Here is an 18,153-nt window from a genome sequence, read left to right as displayed (position 1 = left end):
TAAATTTTTCATTATTAATTAAAGTAAAACTTATATATATAAAAATCATGCTAAATGCAATTAAAGTTCCTTTGATTAAATTTCAAATAAATCATTCATATGTAAAATAATTAATTTATCAAAAAATAAATAAAGAAATTGCGGTCTCTAAATGAGATGAAATGGAACTTAGCATTCTCTTAAGGAAATAATATTTATATTTAAGAGAAATTGTTTTTTAAAACACACCACTTAACCTGTACAAACAACGTTTTGGTGAGCATTTCGACAAATTAATTCAAGCATTTAGCAAGTTGTTGCATAATTTTGTAGATATTATATCTTATTTAATATAATAATTCATCTGATTCAAGACTTTGATTAATTTTTATCTGTTTATAAAATTCTTAGACAATATTTAGTTATTATTTAAGAGCAAAAAAATAAAAATAGTAGAGGTAGAGAGAACAATTCTCCACGCACATGATACAAAAATTAATTTTAAAACTATTTTAAAGAAAAAATTATTTATTTCATGTCTATTTTTTTAATTTCATTTCTTTTACATGTATTCCTCATTGATAATAAAATTTATTTGTTTATTTATTTATCTGTATATCATAATCTTCCTAGATTTGTTAGTAAATTAGAATATATATATATATATATATATATAGAGAGAGAGAGAGAGAGAGAGAGATTTTGAGTCTTCTTGTTTATTTGGATCATAAACCTAAAAAAAAAATTATTTTTTAAAATAATAAAGAGTTTATTTTATTTCAATAATAAGTACTTATTATATATTTTAGTTTTAATAATAAAGAGTTTAAACATCTTTCTTTCTTTTTTATCTTAGATATCTTCAAAAAATAAGTACTTATTATATATTAATAATTAATTTGTATTAACTAGAATCTTGTCTAATGCAATTGTAACTTTAAATATGTTTAATATGCTTGCTATAATTTTATTTCAACTTTATTACAAGTTTAAATATTCTTACTTTCATCTATAAAACTGCATGCAATCTAAACTTAACAATTTTCATCAATAATTTTCTAAAACGTGATTTAGGACCATACGTAATAGTTAATTACCACAAGTGAGAGGTGGAAGATTGCATCGAGAAGGAAGGCGAGACGAAATCTGGAGAATGCTGCAGAGGCATGCAGTCGTGGCACTTGGATTGGTGTTAGTAGCTAGCACCAGGCGTCACAAATGGTGCGCACACATTTAGCCTGTTGAGCTGGGACACGCATTGCTGCGACTGAGCTAGTTGAGTCTGCAGTACTGCAAGTGCAACGAGCAAGAGAAGCAATGCTGCCTGGGGGGCAAGAGACTTGAGAGCTGCCATTTTTATTATCTAATTTCTGCTGAGTACGTAGGTTTCTAGTGCTTCTGTTTGATCGATTACTTTCTTTAATGTTTTAATTTTTAGGCTTTTCCCTTAATTTAAGTTGATGTTTGGCTAGATATTGTTGATTTTTGCACGACTCGATCGCCAAATATAAGTTATGAGAGATCATAACAGTTGTGTTGAGTTCAATGTAGTTAGATCATCAATCTTATTTGTGAAAGGTCTTTGCAAAAAAACATGCTTGATTGAGGCACAAGCACTGTTCCAATTCAGTGGTGAAGCTGAATACAAAATTTGAAACAATAGGCCAGTATTCTTAATTATGCGTCCAATGCATGCATGCAAGAGGTGTGCCATATTTTGAAGAGTTCTTAATTGATTAAGCTTTACTATTTTAAGAAAGAATCATCGAGATGTTTATATTTAACTCGATGATCTTTCCTCCAACATGTTTCTTGAATAATTTCTTATTGAATTTACCTTTTGATTGTTTATATTTAACTTAATTATTTATGAGAATTATACTTAAGATTCAATATTTACATGAACTTAGTATCTATTTTTGAATTATTTATATAATTACAAAAACCCTACTTTTTATTAATGGAGGATCCTGGAATCTACTCCAAATTATCTGATAGGAAACAGTTCTTTCTCCTGTCCGCAATCTGATAAATATAGAATGAAGATGAGGTAAAACCCGTCTCAAATCAGCCCTATTGCGATCCCTAGTTATATAAGGTTGCTCTCACAGGTACTCGCATCTAGTTAGCTGTTTGCCGTAGAACACAAAGACTACACTTCACATTTTGTAAGCAGATATCTGAATTCTTGATGGGCTCGTTTACAAGCGATGGACTCACACATGCTACGGTTCACCCATGTTCACGAAAAACACTTATATTAGAAAAAGAAAGAGTAGATTGACTATTGAAGTTAGATTAATCTTTTTTCATGCCAAATATAATAATATTTTTTGCTACGAGCATGTAACTATGTATCACAATCACAAATTATCTTAAATCAACTCATAATGTGCTTTATTTATCAATCAGCATGAAGATTTTCTGCTTTGTTACAGTTCAGGACACATTTTAAAGGGAAAAGAGAGAGAGAGAGAGAGAGAGAGAAGGAAAGGAGAAATGATAAAGATTGATGGATCAGAAAACTTCAATGATTGAAGTTCCAGCATTATTCTTCGGTCGCTCTCTTGCCAGCGGGCTTCATGCTTGTTTTCTTCCTGCAAATAGATCATATATAAATGTTATTAAGAAATACAAGTCAAACTATTATGATCTAAGTAATGGACAATTCATGCTTAGGTATGAACGTTGGCTCTTTGCCTGTACGATAGATCATATCATATATTTTTGTTGCTAGGAATTGTTGGTCTGGGGAATAAAATTGGCACTTGCTATTAATTAAGATGTTAATACTGTTTCTTATCTATAATAATTTAATTTTTAAAGTTTGATTCATTAAGTTCATACCTACTAGTTACCACAAGTGAGAGGTGGAAGATTGCATTGAGAAGGAAGGCGAGACGAGATCTGGAGAGTGCTGCAGAGGCAGTCATGTTGCACTGCCTCTAGTGCATTACAACACTCAGCATTCGGGTTGGTGTTAGCAGCACCAGGTACCACAAATGGTGCACACACATTTAGGTTATTGAGCTGGGATGTGCATTGCTGCGAGTGAGCCAGTTGAGTCTGCACTGCTAGTGCAGTGAGCAAGAGAAGCACTGCTACTGGGGAGCTAAGGGATTTGAGTGCTGCCATATTTGATTTTCTAATTTCTACTGATTATATTTCAAATGCTTGTGTGCTTGCTAGCTTACTTTGATGTCTTATTTTTTCTAGCTTTTGCCTTAATTTATAGTTAAAGTTTGGCCACATGCATAGAGTTGATTTCTTACATGACTCACCTAATACAAATTTTGAGCTCATAACAACTGTGTTGGATTCAATGTAGTTAGAACATCAGATTTATTTGTTAAAAAACTGGCCAGTACAGGAAATATTCTTGCTTCGGCCCATTTCCATTTCATTGATAAAAGTAAATACAAAAAATTTGAATCAAGAGGGCTAGCCGGCAAGGCTCTTCTGTGTCCAATTCAAGAGGAATAACATAATTTGGAGATTTCTGATTTGGTTAAGGTTTAACTATTCTAAGAAACATATTTGAGAGGAAAAATAAGAACAATATCTAAAAAGAAAACAAAAAAAGTGGAAGTAGCTCATTAAGAAGATGTGGTGGACTCTTTCTGATGATCAGCAGGAGCTGTCCAGTAAGCCTTGACAGCAAAAAGAAGTTTTTCCCTTTGATGAGGTCCATCTTCATGATCAACAATTCGACTGTCCCAGTTCAATATATCAGTTATTTTCTTAATCTTCACCAACACATCAACATCATCTCTAAATATTACATTTCCTTCAGGTCTCAGAATTCTATCCATCTCTAGCAAAATATCTTCCATTTCACATCTGTAACAAAAATTCATGTCAGAAATCAGTAATTCCTTCTTTTTTTACACAATTCTATATCCTATATATGAAGAAAAAACTAATAAGCGAATATTTTCTGCCCCCACATGACCATGTGTTAGGTATTTCTTGCATTTTTTTTATATATATATTACTATAACAATGTTATAGACCATGATTCTGCATATTTTAGAACAGAAAAGGCCGCAGAAAAATTTCACTAAATAATTCCTTACCTGCCGTCATAGAGGCTAAATACAGAATCAGCATGGATGAAGTCATAAGTTCTTGGATAAGTAGACATTGCTTCACACCTGTAAAAGAAATTGAAATCATTACACCTCCATTCAATTTTAATAGCAACAAAACATTAGTGTGTGTTCTGCTTACCAATCCTGATATGTTCCAATTAATCCTCGCTCATAAATTACTCCAAGAGTGTTAGCACTGGCTTGGACGGGAACCACGTTCATAACCCAAAGTGGGTCATTTATAAGAGCAGCAGCAAATCCACCCAAGTAAGCATTCATGTCCAAAATGTTACGGTACCTTCCTGGTTTTTCTAATTGGTTATTTACAGCTTTATAATATGACACTCTCCTATTCCAAAGTGCTGTATCTTTTTGGAAAGTTTCAGCTGTAATCCCTTCCAAAGTTCCTCTACTAATTCTTGGTGGTACAGCATTCAATCTCTCAGGCCATTTCGGCAATTCTCCGCCGGCAACGTCTTGATTGGTAGATACCTCAGGCAAGTTAGTCAGACAAGTCTCCATGTTTGTGTACCTGAAAAAAAAAATAGAATGGAATTCCCATTAGTCAAGTATTAAAACCATACCACACAAGACAAATGTATATTTCTTCGGATTTCAAAGAGTATGTACCAGGCTTTGTCAGGATCATGAGCAGGGCAGAACGGTGGATTTTGTGTGATTTTCCTGTTAGCTTTACAATTCAAGTGATTGATTGGCTTTTGCCATATGGCAATGTCATCTTTCTCCACCAACTTTTTCCAACATAAGCTGTTAGCCACGGTCTCAATTTTGTTCTGTTCATCATTCAAATCATCTTCTGTTCTGTCCCAGCCCTTCCAATGAGTCTTCCAATTAATTGGTGGACCAGACAAAATCCAATACCCACCTGGCCTTAGAACTCGATCGACTTCAATCAAATATTGCCCTCCTGTTTCACACATTGAGGAAAAAAGCTAATAAGAACTTTTGCATGAAATATGCCCTCCTGTTCATCATTCAAATCACCACAATGCCAAGCAGGCAAGTCCTGAAAGATGATTAATTTTGGTTGAAGGTATGTATATGTACCGAAATCGGCCCATGGAATAAGGCAACGAGAGCAATGTGCCATGTCGAAGGCTCTAGATGGGTATGGGAGCCTTTTTGAGGCCATAATCCCGATCAAGGCAGGAACTCCTCTTTCTAGGGCAAATTGCACCTGTGCTTCGTGATTGTCTCTTGGTGCAAAGGACATTGTTAATACGTTGCGTGACAGAAGATAAGCTCCCCAACTTGCAACCTGCACTAGTTGCAACGAATTTCAGGGCCTGGAAAATTCTTTCACTCGTATATGCAAAATTCTTTAACTAATTGAAAAAAAGGGCCCAAATTCCCATTGAATTTTACAAGCAGTAAACAAGCTCCCCTTGTCCCCATTAAGTGATCGGAAATCAAGAATGTACAATTAATGGGGGATTGTGAAATTGGTGGATAGTTGGAATTTTCTGGGCTAACTAATAAAAGAAAGTAAGATATATTTCTTAATTAGTTTCTTGACGCTTTATATAGTAGTAAATCAAATCTCATTACTCAGATTTGCAATGATACGAAATCTAACATACTAATTCCGTATTTATCCCATCCCATTGTTTCACTTGCCCAAAAAATCATTAAAATCATTCCAAAAATAAAAAGAAAATCTAAAATTTACTCTTAACCCTGATTTTAGACATCCCGCAATTATTATGGATAGTTACAGATTTTTCCAGTTATTACAATTGAAAAAGAAAATTAAAAATATGGAAAAAAAATTAATAAGATAATATTAAGGAAGAAAAAAAATACTAGTAGAGATTATGTGTCAGGAGTTTAATTACCCCGCAGCCAGTATCAATGGCAGTCCTAATAGACCCATCGTTGAGATCAATCAATCTTCCAATATCATCAATATAAGCATCAGCGCCATTAGGAAACATAGTCCCTCCACCAGGAAATCTAAACCGATCACCTTCAAATCTGATCCAGTTTTGCACTGCCTTCTCCACCGTTAGGTGCTTGTGTGGCACGTTATTGTACCAAGCATAATCCCTACTTGCAGGCCATGTAAAAGGGTTCCTGTACCCGTATGGAGCTGGTATACGACACTTTAGTAACTCGCCTTTCTCTGGACAATGCCTTTCTTCGTATATCAATTGATGCCTGCTGAATTTAAATGACCTCTTGGGATCCTCACATGGCGTGTACTCACTTAAATTCACGTTGCATGAAGGGTAGGTTCTGACTTCTGATGTTAACGTGACATCTAAATCACCTGCACTGTGGTGGGTTGCAAAGTCAAGAGATTTTCCTTCTTCGGTTACGGTGGTGGTGGGTTTTGAGGGGTCGCATGGGATTGAAACAATGGTGTTGCGCCAGGAACCGAAGAGATAAGAGAAGGTGCAAAGGAAAAGAATAAGGAGGAAGGTGTACAGGTTGATCTTCTTGAAGAAAGGGAAATTGGCGGTGACGGGTTTGGAGATGGCATGGTATTGTTGATGAGGACCAGCCATGGTTAGCTAGGGAAATCTCCCCTCCTTGAGTATATATTTTTTTTCTAGGTTAACGTTTGTTTCTCCCAACAAAACTCTCTACTTATTGTGGTTTGGGGTTAGGGAGGGATTGAGAGAAAAGGGGTTGAAGAGAGATAGGTTTTGAATCAAGTTGATCATGTAGGCGATGAGTGTTAGAGGTGTTCTCGTTTTAAAAAAGGAAAGAGACATCTCATAGTAATATTAATGTTTAATTGCTTAGACATGGGAGGAAGGTATTATTAGGGGACAATAAACCAAAATAATTGGTGGAGAAATGGAAAGTTAGAGGGGGAGAGATTGGAATATTAAATGGTATTGATAAATGTTTATTTAATAAAATAATTATATGATGATTTGTAAGTGGGATTTGGGGAGTAAGTGGGTCGGCTAGCTAGGCTAATCCAGTCGAGTAGATACTGTCCAGGTAAGGAGAAAATGTGCATTTTGGTCCAGCTGCTGATCACATCGTGCCTCCCTGTTTCTTCAACAAATAAATTACTAGAAAATTAGAGGTTCCAACCATTGGAGCCCTTGAAGGAGTTCGTCTAGCTTTCTATTATTAGCTTATGCCCCTAGTTTTGATGTTGCTATGTGGATGTGGAGGTATCTCTAACCCTCCATGCAATCTCATGTATACAATATTTCATGGACTAATGCTTTCTGGCACAAACTTCCTCCCACGAAAAGTTTGTATAGTCGTGAGGCATAGAATATATAACAACTAAGAAAATGCATGGCATTAATGTTACCAGTATTTCTATGCGTGGATGAGATGCGCCGCCATTGTTCCAGCACTGTTCCCGAGAATTTATTTATTTATTTTTTTGTAATTTTTAGACATTGTTGTGTATATTTAGATTACTAGTGTTTGATTTATTTTGAACTTTTGATATTTTGTAATATGTAAAAGTGATGTCTGAGTTGAGCATAGTAAAAAAAACGATGTTAGTGTGTGTGTTTGTATTTTCTTTTATGTATGTTTTCTTTTAATATTAAAATTCAAAAAAAAATAAGAAGGACAAAGAATTCAGTGTTTTAATTTGTATATGGTCAAGTATTTTAAGGACAAATAAAATCATGTTGTACTTCCCATAAAAATGTAAGAACACGTTTCTACATATATTTTGAGATTTAATAATTGATTTATTAAAGCCTTAAGAATTTGACTAATATTTCAAATTTTCAAATCACGTCAAACCGCAAAGCAGCTTACCTCAGGTTGAGTGCTCTAGGGGTGCTAATATCTTCCCTAACCACAACCAGTCACTTACCCTCGAATCTCTGACAATTCGGATTTCCTAGTAACCCTCAATCAAATACTAGGTGGCAACTCCCAAATCAAGCAAACGAATGAAAAATCATCAATCGGACACCGCGCGGGGACGTGCGACAATTACCTATGGACATTTTTACAATTGACATATATTAAATATTATTATAAAAAAACATGCTACCGCATGTGGATGGCCTTATCGTTGTTCAAGTGGCGCGTGTGGAACCGTTTGGCCACCAAACATCGTCTTCTCGGGCGGCATTTAAAAGGTCTCGGTATCCCTTACATGATGGCGTAGTGCGTGGACCAAACGTGCCTCTAGTTTCGCATTGAAGATCATTTCTTTTTTCCCTTTTTCTTCTCTCTCCTCCTCGAATTCAGCATCAACCCCTTCAATTTTTTTTTCTTTCATGTTTGGCCCTTGTCCTTTTTATTACTATTTTTTTATTTAGAATAAGTTATAAAATTACAAATATTTTTTAATTCATCCCCTTTTATTTTTTAATCTTTCAAATCTGGTCCACTTTTTTTTTTTTTTTTGAGAAGCTATAAAATTACTTTTTTTTATTTCACCCCCTTTTATTTTTAATCTTTCAAATTTAGTTCTCAGTTTTTTATTGCTATTTTTTATTTGGGATCATTTTTTTACAATTTTATCCTTTATGGATTATTTTTTTTTTATCAAATTTGATCTCCATTCTTTTTATTACTATCATTTTTCTTTGACAAGTTTTTTAAATGAATATTTTTTTCACGATTTCATCCTTAAAAATTAAAGTGATTGAGAATTAAATTTCTTGATTTAACCTGGATCAAGGATTTCACGGGCTGTAATTTTTAGAGATTGTTTAGAAGATTTGCCCGAATTGGCTTGGTTTTTTCCCCTTTTTTAAAGCTAATGTTTTTTTTTTTTCTTTTTTTTAGTGTTTTGCCTTCTATGAGATTAGTCTTGGTTCATGACCAGAGTCACCAGTTTCAAAGGTTAACTTGGGTTGACTTTTGTTTTTTTGGATCCTTTTTTTAAATTGATTTATTTCAATTTCATCATTAAATATTTAATTTATTTGAAATTGATCCTCCTATCTTTTTTTTTTCATTTTCTTTCTATTGGGTTATTTCAATATTATGCTCATAGTCGAGGGGTTTGCAAGTTAGCCCAAGTTAACTCGGATTTTCTTTAACCTGAATCGACTCGGATTTTTTTCGTTGCGATGAGGTTAGTCCCGGGTTCTTGACCAAAGTCACCAGTTTCAAAAGTTAATGCGGATTGATTTTTTTTTGTCCTTTCTTAAATTAATTTATTTTAATTTCATCCTTCAATAGTTGATTTATTAGAAATTAATCTTTGTTTTTTTTCTCTTTTCTTTATATTGGGTTATTCTGATCATATGTCCATGGTTGCAGGTTTTATGGGTTAACCTAGATTGAATCATAATTTTTCCATTGTTTTTTTAAATTACTTTTTTTTCCCTTCAATATGTTGTTGTTCGATAATTAAGTTTCATGATTTTATTCAATTTGCTTTTGAACGTGGTCACCTTAGTATCACGACTGAGTCAAAAATTTTGCATCTTGATCTAGGTGGGTTTGGATCGAGTTTTTTAAACCTTTTTTTAATTATATATATTTTTTAATTTTCATCATTCAATATTTAATTGTTTTATAATCCGTATAGGCTCAAATCAGGTTCTTTTTATCTTTTTTTCATTATCATATTTTTTGTCAGATTATTAATTAGTATTGTATTTTTAAATTATCTTTTTTAAATTATCAATTAAACTAACAACTCGAGTCTCAGATTTTTTTTTCTTAGCATTCTTTTTTATTGTGAAAAAGAGAAGTTGATTAGGTATATTGTGTTATCAAAATTTCATGTGAACATCAACACTATATTTTATTTTTATAGGGATGATGTTTCTAAATTCAATTAATTTTCTTTGATGAGAAATTATAATATTTGGTTGTACAAAGCATAATTATTAAATCCGGTCTATTTTGGTTGATCGACTTAAAAAATCTATGATCCAAAATTAAAATCAAAACAGGTTTTAATTTGAATCGATTTTTATATTAATTTGATTGATTAAGTCAAATCAATTCCAAATCAACTTAGTTAATAATTTTTTATTTTTATTTTTTTAAAAATCAAAACAGCATTATTTTAATAAAAAAAATAATTAATCTAGAATGGTTGAATAATCTATAAATTAATCCAATAATGTAATGATACAAATGTTTTTAATCAATCAGATCTCACAACTATAATAAAAATAAAAATTGGGCAGAGGGGAAAAAAAATATCAAGTTTGAACAGTAACCGTAGGTGTTCAGAGTCTTCAGACTTCAGTTGGATACTAAAAATTGACAAGGACTGCTCAGTTTTCAAGCCATGGCCCTTTAATTTCAGATATATATCTTGTAGATTATTATTTTAGAATTGTCATTATGTTGGGAATCAGATCAATTAGCTTCTCAAAACTATGGATCAAACATCTTTGACAAAAGTGCTCAACCTCTTAGCTCCTCCCTTTCTCCTCCTTCTACCTCTTCTCTTCTTCATCCTCAAGTGCGTTTCCTCACCCTCTTCTAAAAACCAGTCTCTTCCACCAGGTCCCAAGCCATGGCCTATCATAGGCAACATTCTCCACTTTGGAAAAAAGCCTCATATCTCAACGGCAAACTTTGCCAAAACTCATGGCCCTTTAATCTCACTAAAACTAGGAAAACAACTTCTCATTGTTGGGTCCTCGAAGAGGGCAGCAACTGAAATTCTGAAATCTCATGACCGTTTGCTCTCTGCTAGATATGTGTTTAAAGCAGCTCTTTTTGAAAACCATGTCCTTGACCGCATATCAATTGTTTGGGCCACACAGTGCTCTGATGGATGGAAGTCTTTGAGAGCCTTGTGCAGGAACGAGCTATTCTCAGCTAAAGCAATAGAGTCACAAGCTGTTTTGAGAGAGAAGAAGATGGGGGAGATGGTGGGATTTATAGGAAGAAGAGAAGGGGAGGTTGTTGGTATTGGAGAAGTTGTGCTTGCTATTGTTTTTAACACAATAGCTAACCTTTTATTCTCTGTAGATTTGATTGGATTGGAAGATGACGGAGCTACTACTGGATTGAAAAGCCTTATGTGGAGGATGATGAAGTTAGGGGCTACACCAAATATTGCTGATTTTTATCCTATACTTGGAGGTATAGATCCTCAAGGTCTAAAAAGAAAGATGGCAGTATGTGTTAATCAAATGTTTGACATATGGGGAAAATACATCAAGGAAAGAAGAGAAAAGCATGTCCACGATGGTCCAAGAAGCGATTTCTTGGATGTTTTTCTTGCGAACGGATTCGAAGATCTTCAAATCAATTGGTTGGCTCTGGTATGCAGACTTCGAATCAAATCCAGACATGATTAACAAAACAAACCAAACTGATTATTAGCCTAAGCTCGTCTGCTTTCTTCTTTTACTTGATTTGCAGGAGCTGCTTAGTGCAGGCACAGACACAACAGCCACGACAGTAGAGTGGGCAATTGCTGAGCTGCTGAAGAACAAAGAAGTCTTGAAGAAAGTTAGCGAGGAGATAAAGAGAGAAACAGACACAAATTCGCTGAAAGAATCCCATGTCTCTCAACTTCCTTACTTGAATGCTTGTGTAAAGGAAACACTCAGGTTACATCCTCCTGTGCCATTTCTTATTCCACGCAGAGCTCTTGAGACCTGTAAGGTTATGGATTACACGATTCCAAGAGATTCTGAAGTGATTGTGAATGTTTGGGCTGTAGGGCGTGATCCCTGGCTCTGGGAAGACCCTTTATCGTTCAAGCCTGAAAGGTTCCTAGGCTCTGATCTGGACTTCAAGGGGCAGGATTTCGAGTTTCTACCTTTTGGTGCAGGAAGAAGAATTTGCCCTGGACTACCCATGGCTGCCAAGCAAGTTCATTTGATTATCGCCACTTTGTTATATTACTTCGATTGGTCTCTTCCAAACGGTGAGGATCCTGCCATGTTAGACATGAGTGAAAAGTTTGGCATAACATTACAGAAGGAACAGCCTCTACTTGTTGTTCCTAGACGAAGAATTTGAGTTTCAAAATGTTGATTCTGGCTTTAAATTCGTCAATGTATTGATACTCTGTGCAATTTGATTTCACTCTTATAAATCAAAAACTGGCAAATTGCTCATTTTTGCATTTGTTCAATTTTACTTTGAATCCAGAAGTAATAGATAATAAAAGAGAAAATTAAATTTAAGATTCCCGGAAAAGGTATTTTCAGCCAAGTTGAAATGTATTTTTTTTATTTTTCTCTGTTTTTTTAATAGAAAGGATATAAGTAATTATTGTTTAATTATAAAATTTCTAGTTATTAAAATTTCTCAAATTGATCACTACTAATAAATTAAATAATGACCAACAAAAGGAAAAATACATAGTGAAAATGACCTGCTGGCAGCCACCTAAGAGGACCTGACTTTTGTATTCTTACTTTCACGATCTCGTCTAAATCAATAAAATAAAAATAAAAATAAAAATAATCTTTGTCATAAATAGCGCCTTGATAGTAGGAAAGTCCACATTCTTGACGTCAATTTCAAGAAAATAAAATAATTTATAATGCAAAGTAAGAAGCGGCGGAGTAAGAAAAAAAATTTGAGAGATAAAATTAAAAAAATTATTTTAAAAAAATTAAAATTTTAGTTATTTTATTATTAAAATTATAAATATTAACAAAAAAAATGGCTGAAAAAAACATTTTTCTTGCAGGTAGCCGACCCCTACCAGCCCCCTGCCTTCGCCATTGACAAGGAACACCCTTTATCCCTAAGATAAGATTATTATTTTGAGATAGAAAAATAGAAACAAATAAAATATATATTTTTAAAAAATATATATATAAAAATTCTTTTTAAAATTATTTAAATGATAAATTCTTTTTATTTCTTTATTTTTGTCTCTCATGTTTTTATTTTTTTCATTTTTTTTTATTATGAAACAGTATCTAAACATAACAAAAAAAAATTACTTTCTTGAAATTAAATGCTATGTGGATGATATTGATGATTTTTATGTTATTTAGAGTCAATAGCCCATAACTTCTTCTTTTTTTATTCGAGAAAATTTCACTCTTCGAAAAGCGTTTTTTATGGGCCCAGGTGAGCGAGTAAAATCTCGGCTGTCCCAGGCTCTTACAAGAAATATATGCCCTAACTCGAACTCGAGATCTGCTGTGCAGATCTCAAACTCTTTACCATCACGCTATGCCTTTTGAGGACATCAATAGCCCATAACGTTATTGCATTAAATGCTCTTAATAATTGTGCTTCTGTGTGTGTTGTCATTATTAACAATGTTATTAAACTGAATTTAATATGATTAATTTGATGAGATCTTAATAATTGATTTAGTACAAGCAAAGCTTTAAATTAAATTAAATAAGACTTTGTTGAACAAGTTAAAATAATATTTCACTTTGAGAAAAAATCAAAATAATTTAATTTAATTTTTAAATTTTTTTTAAATAATATTATTTTAGATTGATTTGAGTCAATTTAAATTAATATAGTTGATTCATAATCTAGATCTAGATCTTATCATGAGCTGTACTAGATTTAATAATTTTATTTATTAGTGATGTTATTTGTTTATTTTTATAAAAATGTGTTTGGGCTAAATATAACATGGTTACTTTTTAATGGTTTTAATATTTATATATCAACATATTTTTAAAAATGGTACAATATCCAAAAGAAACATTAAATATACTTTAAAAATAGTCTTAAAAACCCATGGGATCCTGGCGGAGTGGTTAGGCACGCTCTTGTCGCTTACGAGGTCTGGGGTTCGACCCCTCTCTTCGTCTGCAGTCGGCCTTTTGGGGAGCACTTGTCACCCGGTGCGTAAAGGGATTAGTCTGAGCCAGCGCTCAAGATACCCTTGGTTCTACCAAAAAAAATAATCTTAAAAACAATTTAAAAACATTATTAAACGACATAAACAATTACATAGTTGGCACTTAGAAACTTACTTGGACAATTATATAGATTGGGTGTCCATCAAAAAATAATATTCTTTTGATTTTGTAATTTGTATCTCACTCAAAAGATTTGGACGGCTCGGGCCATTAGCACATCTCGGCCACAAGGTAGAAGCCCACTTGATGGCTCTCATACCAAGTCTTCAATATTAAATTTAATTAGGTATAATTCTGAATTGTAACTCAACTGATCAGGTTTTGAGTTTGTTTTTTTAATTATCATGAATTCAAGTTTTTTCAGGACTACTGGAGGCTTACATGATCATTAACTTTAGGACTTGTAGAATTAGTCGAGATACACACAAGTTAACCCGAACACTGACATTAAAAAAAAAATTTAAAAAGAATGAAAATGGTGACAATGGACAAGGAACATGAGGAGGGAGCTGATAATTATAGAACTACAGGGATTTAAACCAAATTTACTCTTCTCAAAGACATGGATCAAGCATCTTTCACAAAACTGCTCAATCTCTTGGCCCTTCCCTTTCTTCTTTCTCTGCCTCTTAATATTCTTTATCATCCTCAAGCACATAAGGTCACCATCTTCAACTAGGGAGTCTCCTCCACCAGGTCCTAAGCCATGGCAACATTCTCCATGTGGGAGAAAGGCCTCGTATCTCAATGAAACACCTCGCCAAAATTCATGGCCCTTTGATTTCACTGGGGCTTGGATCATCTAAGATGGCAGCAACTGAAATTCTCAAAACTAATGATCATTTTCTCTCTGGGAGATATCTGTCAAAAACAGCTCCTTACGATAGCAATGTCCTTGACCGCCGATGTGGTAAACTAATTTAAGAACTTCTTTACAGAAGTAGTCATGCTATCGTACTTAAATTAATGGCAGTCAATAAATAGAAGTTCTATCAGAAAAGTTTGGAGTCTGTTATATATATGGATTTATGCTATATTTATTTATGTTAACTGAATCACATATGCTTTTCAGATGGATAGTGATGTTGCCTTACAAAAGTCAGCAATTTTTAATTTATAATAAATTGAGTCTCTTTCGATGCCTTGCACTTAGTCACTGAAAATGATTGTTGTTATTTTAGTGCAAACCTAATACATTAATTATATGAAAATGCAGGCATTGAACAGAAGAAATTCTGACTTTTCTTATCTTATCGTATAATTCTCCAACGAAAATCCTAGCAGGCTTGACTATTGCACAAGGACATATATCGTGAAACTTCATGTAGATGAGGTTTCACTTCTTCATCTGTCCAGCTCTAATCATGGATGGTCTGTACTCTGTAGTATAAATGCTCTTCAGTCGAAGGAATCAGGCGTTACGAGTCATCTGCCTAGAATTGATCATTTCAGCAAAAGTTCTGAAGCTGATGAGAAAATGTAAATCTTTAATGCTAAAATTGAAGCCACGAGATTTAAACAGAAACAGAATGTTGATAAAGCAGCAAAAAGCAAAGAATTCTTGGAAGTAGAAAATTCTTGGTCTGTCAAAAAGGATACGAAAAACTTTCTATCCTTACTTGAAAGTTGGCTAATAAGGAAAGACAACAAGAGATCAAAGGAAACCTAAGAATTAAAAAATTAAGTACAAAATTATAGAAAAATAAAAGCGCAAGAACTAGGCACGAAAGAAATATTTCATAAACGATTTAAGGATGAAAATGATATTAATTGAGTTTTAGAGGGACTAAATAAAGATATTTTACTAAGAGAAATAAACGGGCCGACATTTAAAGCAAAGCCGACAAAGGTTTCCAGCTCTCTCCCATTCCATAGCAACAGACCGGGCTTTAGACCTTCAAAGAACTAGAGAGAAGCTTTGCTTCCATCCTCACGAATTTACAATGGCAGACGATGAATACAATGATGTTGACATGGGGTTTGCTCTTTTTCCTTTTATCTCTTATATAAAATGAGCTACGGTTTCTTTTCTCTTTGCAAAACGGAGGGAAAATAGGGTTTTGTCTTTTGGTAGTACAAAGAACGAATTTTTTTTCTGTTTTCCCACACCGCAAATGAATGAAATGATGAATTTTTGCTATATTTGAGGTCATTAGGAAGATTTTGCATCTGGGACTTTGTAATTTTCTGCTATTTGATTATTTTTTGTTTATATTGTTAATCATGCTCTTTGGTTGTTTTTTCATGATTGAAGTTTGAGTTTATAGTGCCAATATGATTGTTATTTGATGGAAAGTTTTCTGCTTTGTTGATATTGTAAGCCCATGAAGTAATGATTTTGATTTGATAAGCAGTTGCTCTGTGTTTGGCTTGATTCAGGTGTTGTTGGTAGAAGTATAGATAGGTTGATGTGGTCAATGGTTTGGCTTGATTTCGTTATAATTTGATATTAGATTCGAGACTAAGATTATGCTGGCTATTTGATTGCTGGAAGCGGAGTTTGTTAATTTTTGTATAGGTTATAGAATGTTTGATTCTGTGTTAATGTCCCGAGGTGACGTTACGGAGTGTGTTATTTTAGATTTTGGAAACCACTCGAATATTTGTGACTACTCAGAATACACGCATCATGCAAATTCTGTGTTCAAACTCCTTGCTTTTTGGAGTTATTTTCCCCCTTTCTGTCTGGTGTTCAAATAACATGTGTAAGGTTTTCTAAATTGTTGTTGCAGATATGAGGATGAGCCGGCAGAACCTGAGATTGAAGTAAGTAGTTGATATTGTGATTTGCTTTCTGTAACTGAAGCATCTATCTTGTTTTATTTAAAATATGGGTGAAATGTTTGGACAGGAAGGAGCTGATGAAGATGCCGAGAACAATAACAATGAAGATGACACAGGGGAACCAATTGAAACTGAAGATAAAGAGGAACAGGCACCAGTGGAGCGGCCTCGTAAAACATCGAAATTTATGACAAAATATGAGCGTGCCAGAATTTTGGGTACCCGTGCACTTCAGATCAGGTTTATTCATTTTTTCCCAAACAAACCTTGTCACTGTGGAATTGGGTTGATCCAATTGAGTTTATGTTGCTAATTTCTTCTTTGGCTCTGCAGCATGAATGCTCCTGTGATGGTTGAGTTGGAGGGTGAGACTGACCCACTTGAGGTAAGATTATTTTACTGCGATTTATGTTGGATTATTAGATGATTTCTTTTATAGAGATGAATGATGCTGTTGCTATTGGTGTGCTACTTGCAGTGTATGATATGGTTTGTATGGGAACAGAATTTTCTGGTGCCTTGCACCTGTATGTGTACAGATTTTTGCAACTCTATATCATTTTTGGGTTAAAAAAGACACTACAGTTGATGTATTTTGCAGTTTGCGCGACATAGCATTTGTATATATGTCATAATAAGTGTACATGTGATCCACAAAACTATTTTCTGAACACTTTTGCCATCTGAGGGTAAGTTTGACTTGATAAGAATGCATTTGGGCTTTTTTGTCGGATGGCAATTGTTTGACTCACCATTTAATTTTTCATTCGCATGTTTCATAACAGAGTTATGCATAACAATATATCTGTTTCTCACTATAATATATGTGGGTTTGCTGAGAATCTGGGTAATAAGTTTTTGGAGTAGGAACAATTTACTATAGGACGACTGGTCATAGATTATCCTGTCTTTCATAGTTTAATAATTTGATATTTTGGATTTTTCATTTAATTAGATTGCTATGAAGGAGCTTCGTGAACGAAAAATACCTTTCACCATCCGTCGCTACCTGCCTGATGGAAGGTGAGATTATTTGCTTAAATTTATCCTTTAGCAAATTGATTTCACCCCTGGAAGGGGGGAATGTACAGCATGTTTCTCCTTTGATTTTGTTTACTGTTCATTCTAGTTTCTTGTTGTTCCTTAACACATCCTGTGGAATTATCCAGTTATGAAGATTGGGGAGTTGATGAGCTAATTGTAGAGGACTCGTGGAAGAGGCAAGTGGGAGGTGATTGAGCAATCATTATTTGGTGATTCATGCTACCATTTGATCAATTGATAGTTTAAAGCCTTGTATGATATGTAACCAAACATCAATGTTCTAATTGCTCAGAACATGACCTGTGAAACTAAACTGAATATGTGTGGTGTCATGACAGTTTTTGAACTCTAGAAATGCTTGTGATTTCTAGAAAGAAAGGAATGTGGGTGCTTTAAATTTCAAATGTTAGTGCAAAGTGCGTTCTGGCTCTACAATTGCATGTCTGTCACAGTAGTAATTGCCATGAAGTTTCCCAAGGAAAAGATTGGGTGGATGAACGATTAGGGGACTTGAGAAGGATTCT

The 18,153-nt window shown here is 33.9% G+C and overlaps 4 protein-coding genes across 4 annotated transcripts; 2 read left to right on the top strand and 2 right to left on the bottom strand.

Moving 5' to 3' along the window:
- Positions 1-2,334: 2,334 nt before the first annotated feature.
- LOC7454482 (protein MEN-8) lies at positions 2,335-3,178 on the bottom strand. The gene is made up of 2 exons (XM_002321853.4): positions 2,827-3,178; positions 2,335-2,576 (listed from the first exon to the last, which is right to left on the bottom strand). The coding sequence occupies exon 1, from the start codon at positions 3,112-3,114 to the stop codon at positions 2,830-2,832; it is 285 nt and encodes a 94-aa protein (XP_002321889.1). The 5' UTR covers positions 3,115-3,178; the 3' UTR covers positions 2,335-2,576; positions 2,827-2,829.
- Positions 3,179-3,292: 114 nt separating this feature from the next.
- LOC7474026 (probable methyltransferase PMT16) lies at positions 3,293-6,772 on the bottom strand. Its single transcript, XM_002321852.4, has 6 exons — positions 5,927-6,772; positions 5,139-5,349; positions 4,701-4,998; positions 4,210-4,602; positions 4,056-4,133; positions 3,293-3,819 (listed from the first exon to the last, which is right to left on the bottom strand). The coding sequence occupies exons 1-6, from the start codon at positions 6,596-6,598 to the stop codon at positions 3,576-3,578; spliced, it is 1,896 nt and encodes a 631-aa protein (XP_002321888.4). The 5' UTR covers positions 6,599-6,772; the 3' UTR covers positions 3,293-3,575.
- Positions 6,773-10,323: 3,551 nt separating this feature from the next.
- On the top strand, positions 10,324-12,081 carry LOC7474025 (probable (S)-N-methylcoclaurine 3'-hydroxylase isozyme 2). Its single transcript, XM_024586256.2, has 2 exons — positions 10,324-11,269; positions 11,370-12,081. The coding sequence occupies exons 1-2, from the start codon at positions 10,373-10,375 to the stop codon at positions 11,973-11,975; spliced, it is 1,503 nt and encodes a 500-aa protein (XP_024442024.2). The 5' UTR covers positions 10,324-10,372; the 3' UTR covers positions 11,976-12,081.
- A 3,540-nt stretch (positions 12,082-15,621) lies between these two features.
- Positions 15,622-18,033, top strand: LOC7474023 (DNA-directed RNA polymerases II, IV and V subunit 6A). The gene is made up of 6 exons (XM_002322414.4): positions 15,622-15,779; positions 16,534-16,567; positions 16,653-16,825; positions 16,919-16,970; positions 17,541-17,608; positions 17,755-18,033. Exons 1-6 carry the CDS (start codon positions 15,745-15,747, stop codon positions 17,822-17,824), a joined length of 432 nt encoding a protein of 143 aa, XP_002322450.1. The 5' UTR covers positions 15,622-15,744; the 3' UTR covers positions 17,825-18,033.
- The last annotated feature ends 120 nt before the right edge of the window (positions 18,034-18,153 follow it).

Source organism: Populus trichocarpa, chromosome 15 (genome assembly GCF_000002775.5).
Source record: "Populus trichocarpa isolate Nisqually-1 chromosome 15, P.trichocarpa_v4.1, whole genome shotgun sequence".
NCBI classification, from domain to species: domain Eukaryota; kingdom Viridiplantae; phylum Streptophyta; class Magnoliopsida; order Malpighiales; family Salicaceae; genus Populus; species Populus trichocarpa.
Note: the sequence above shows the minus strand (reverse complement) of the source record. Positions and strands in the feature narration are given on the sequence as shown.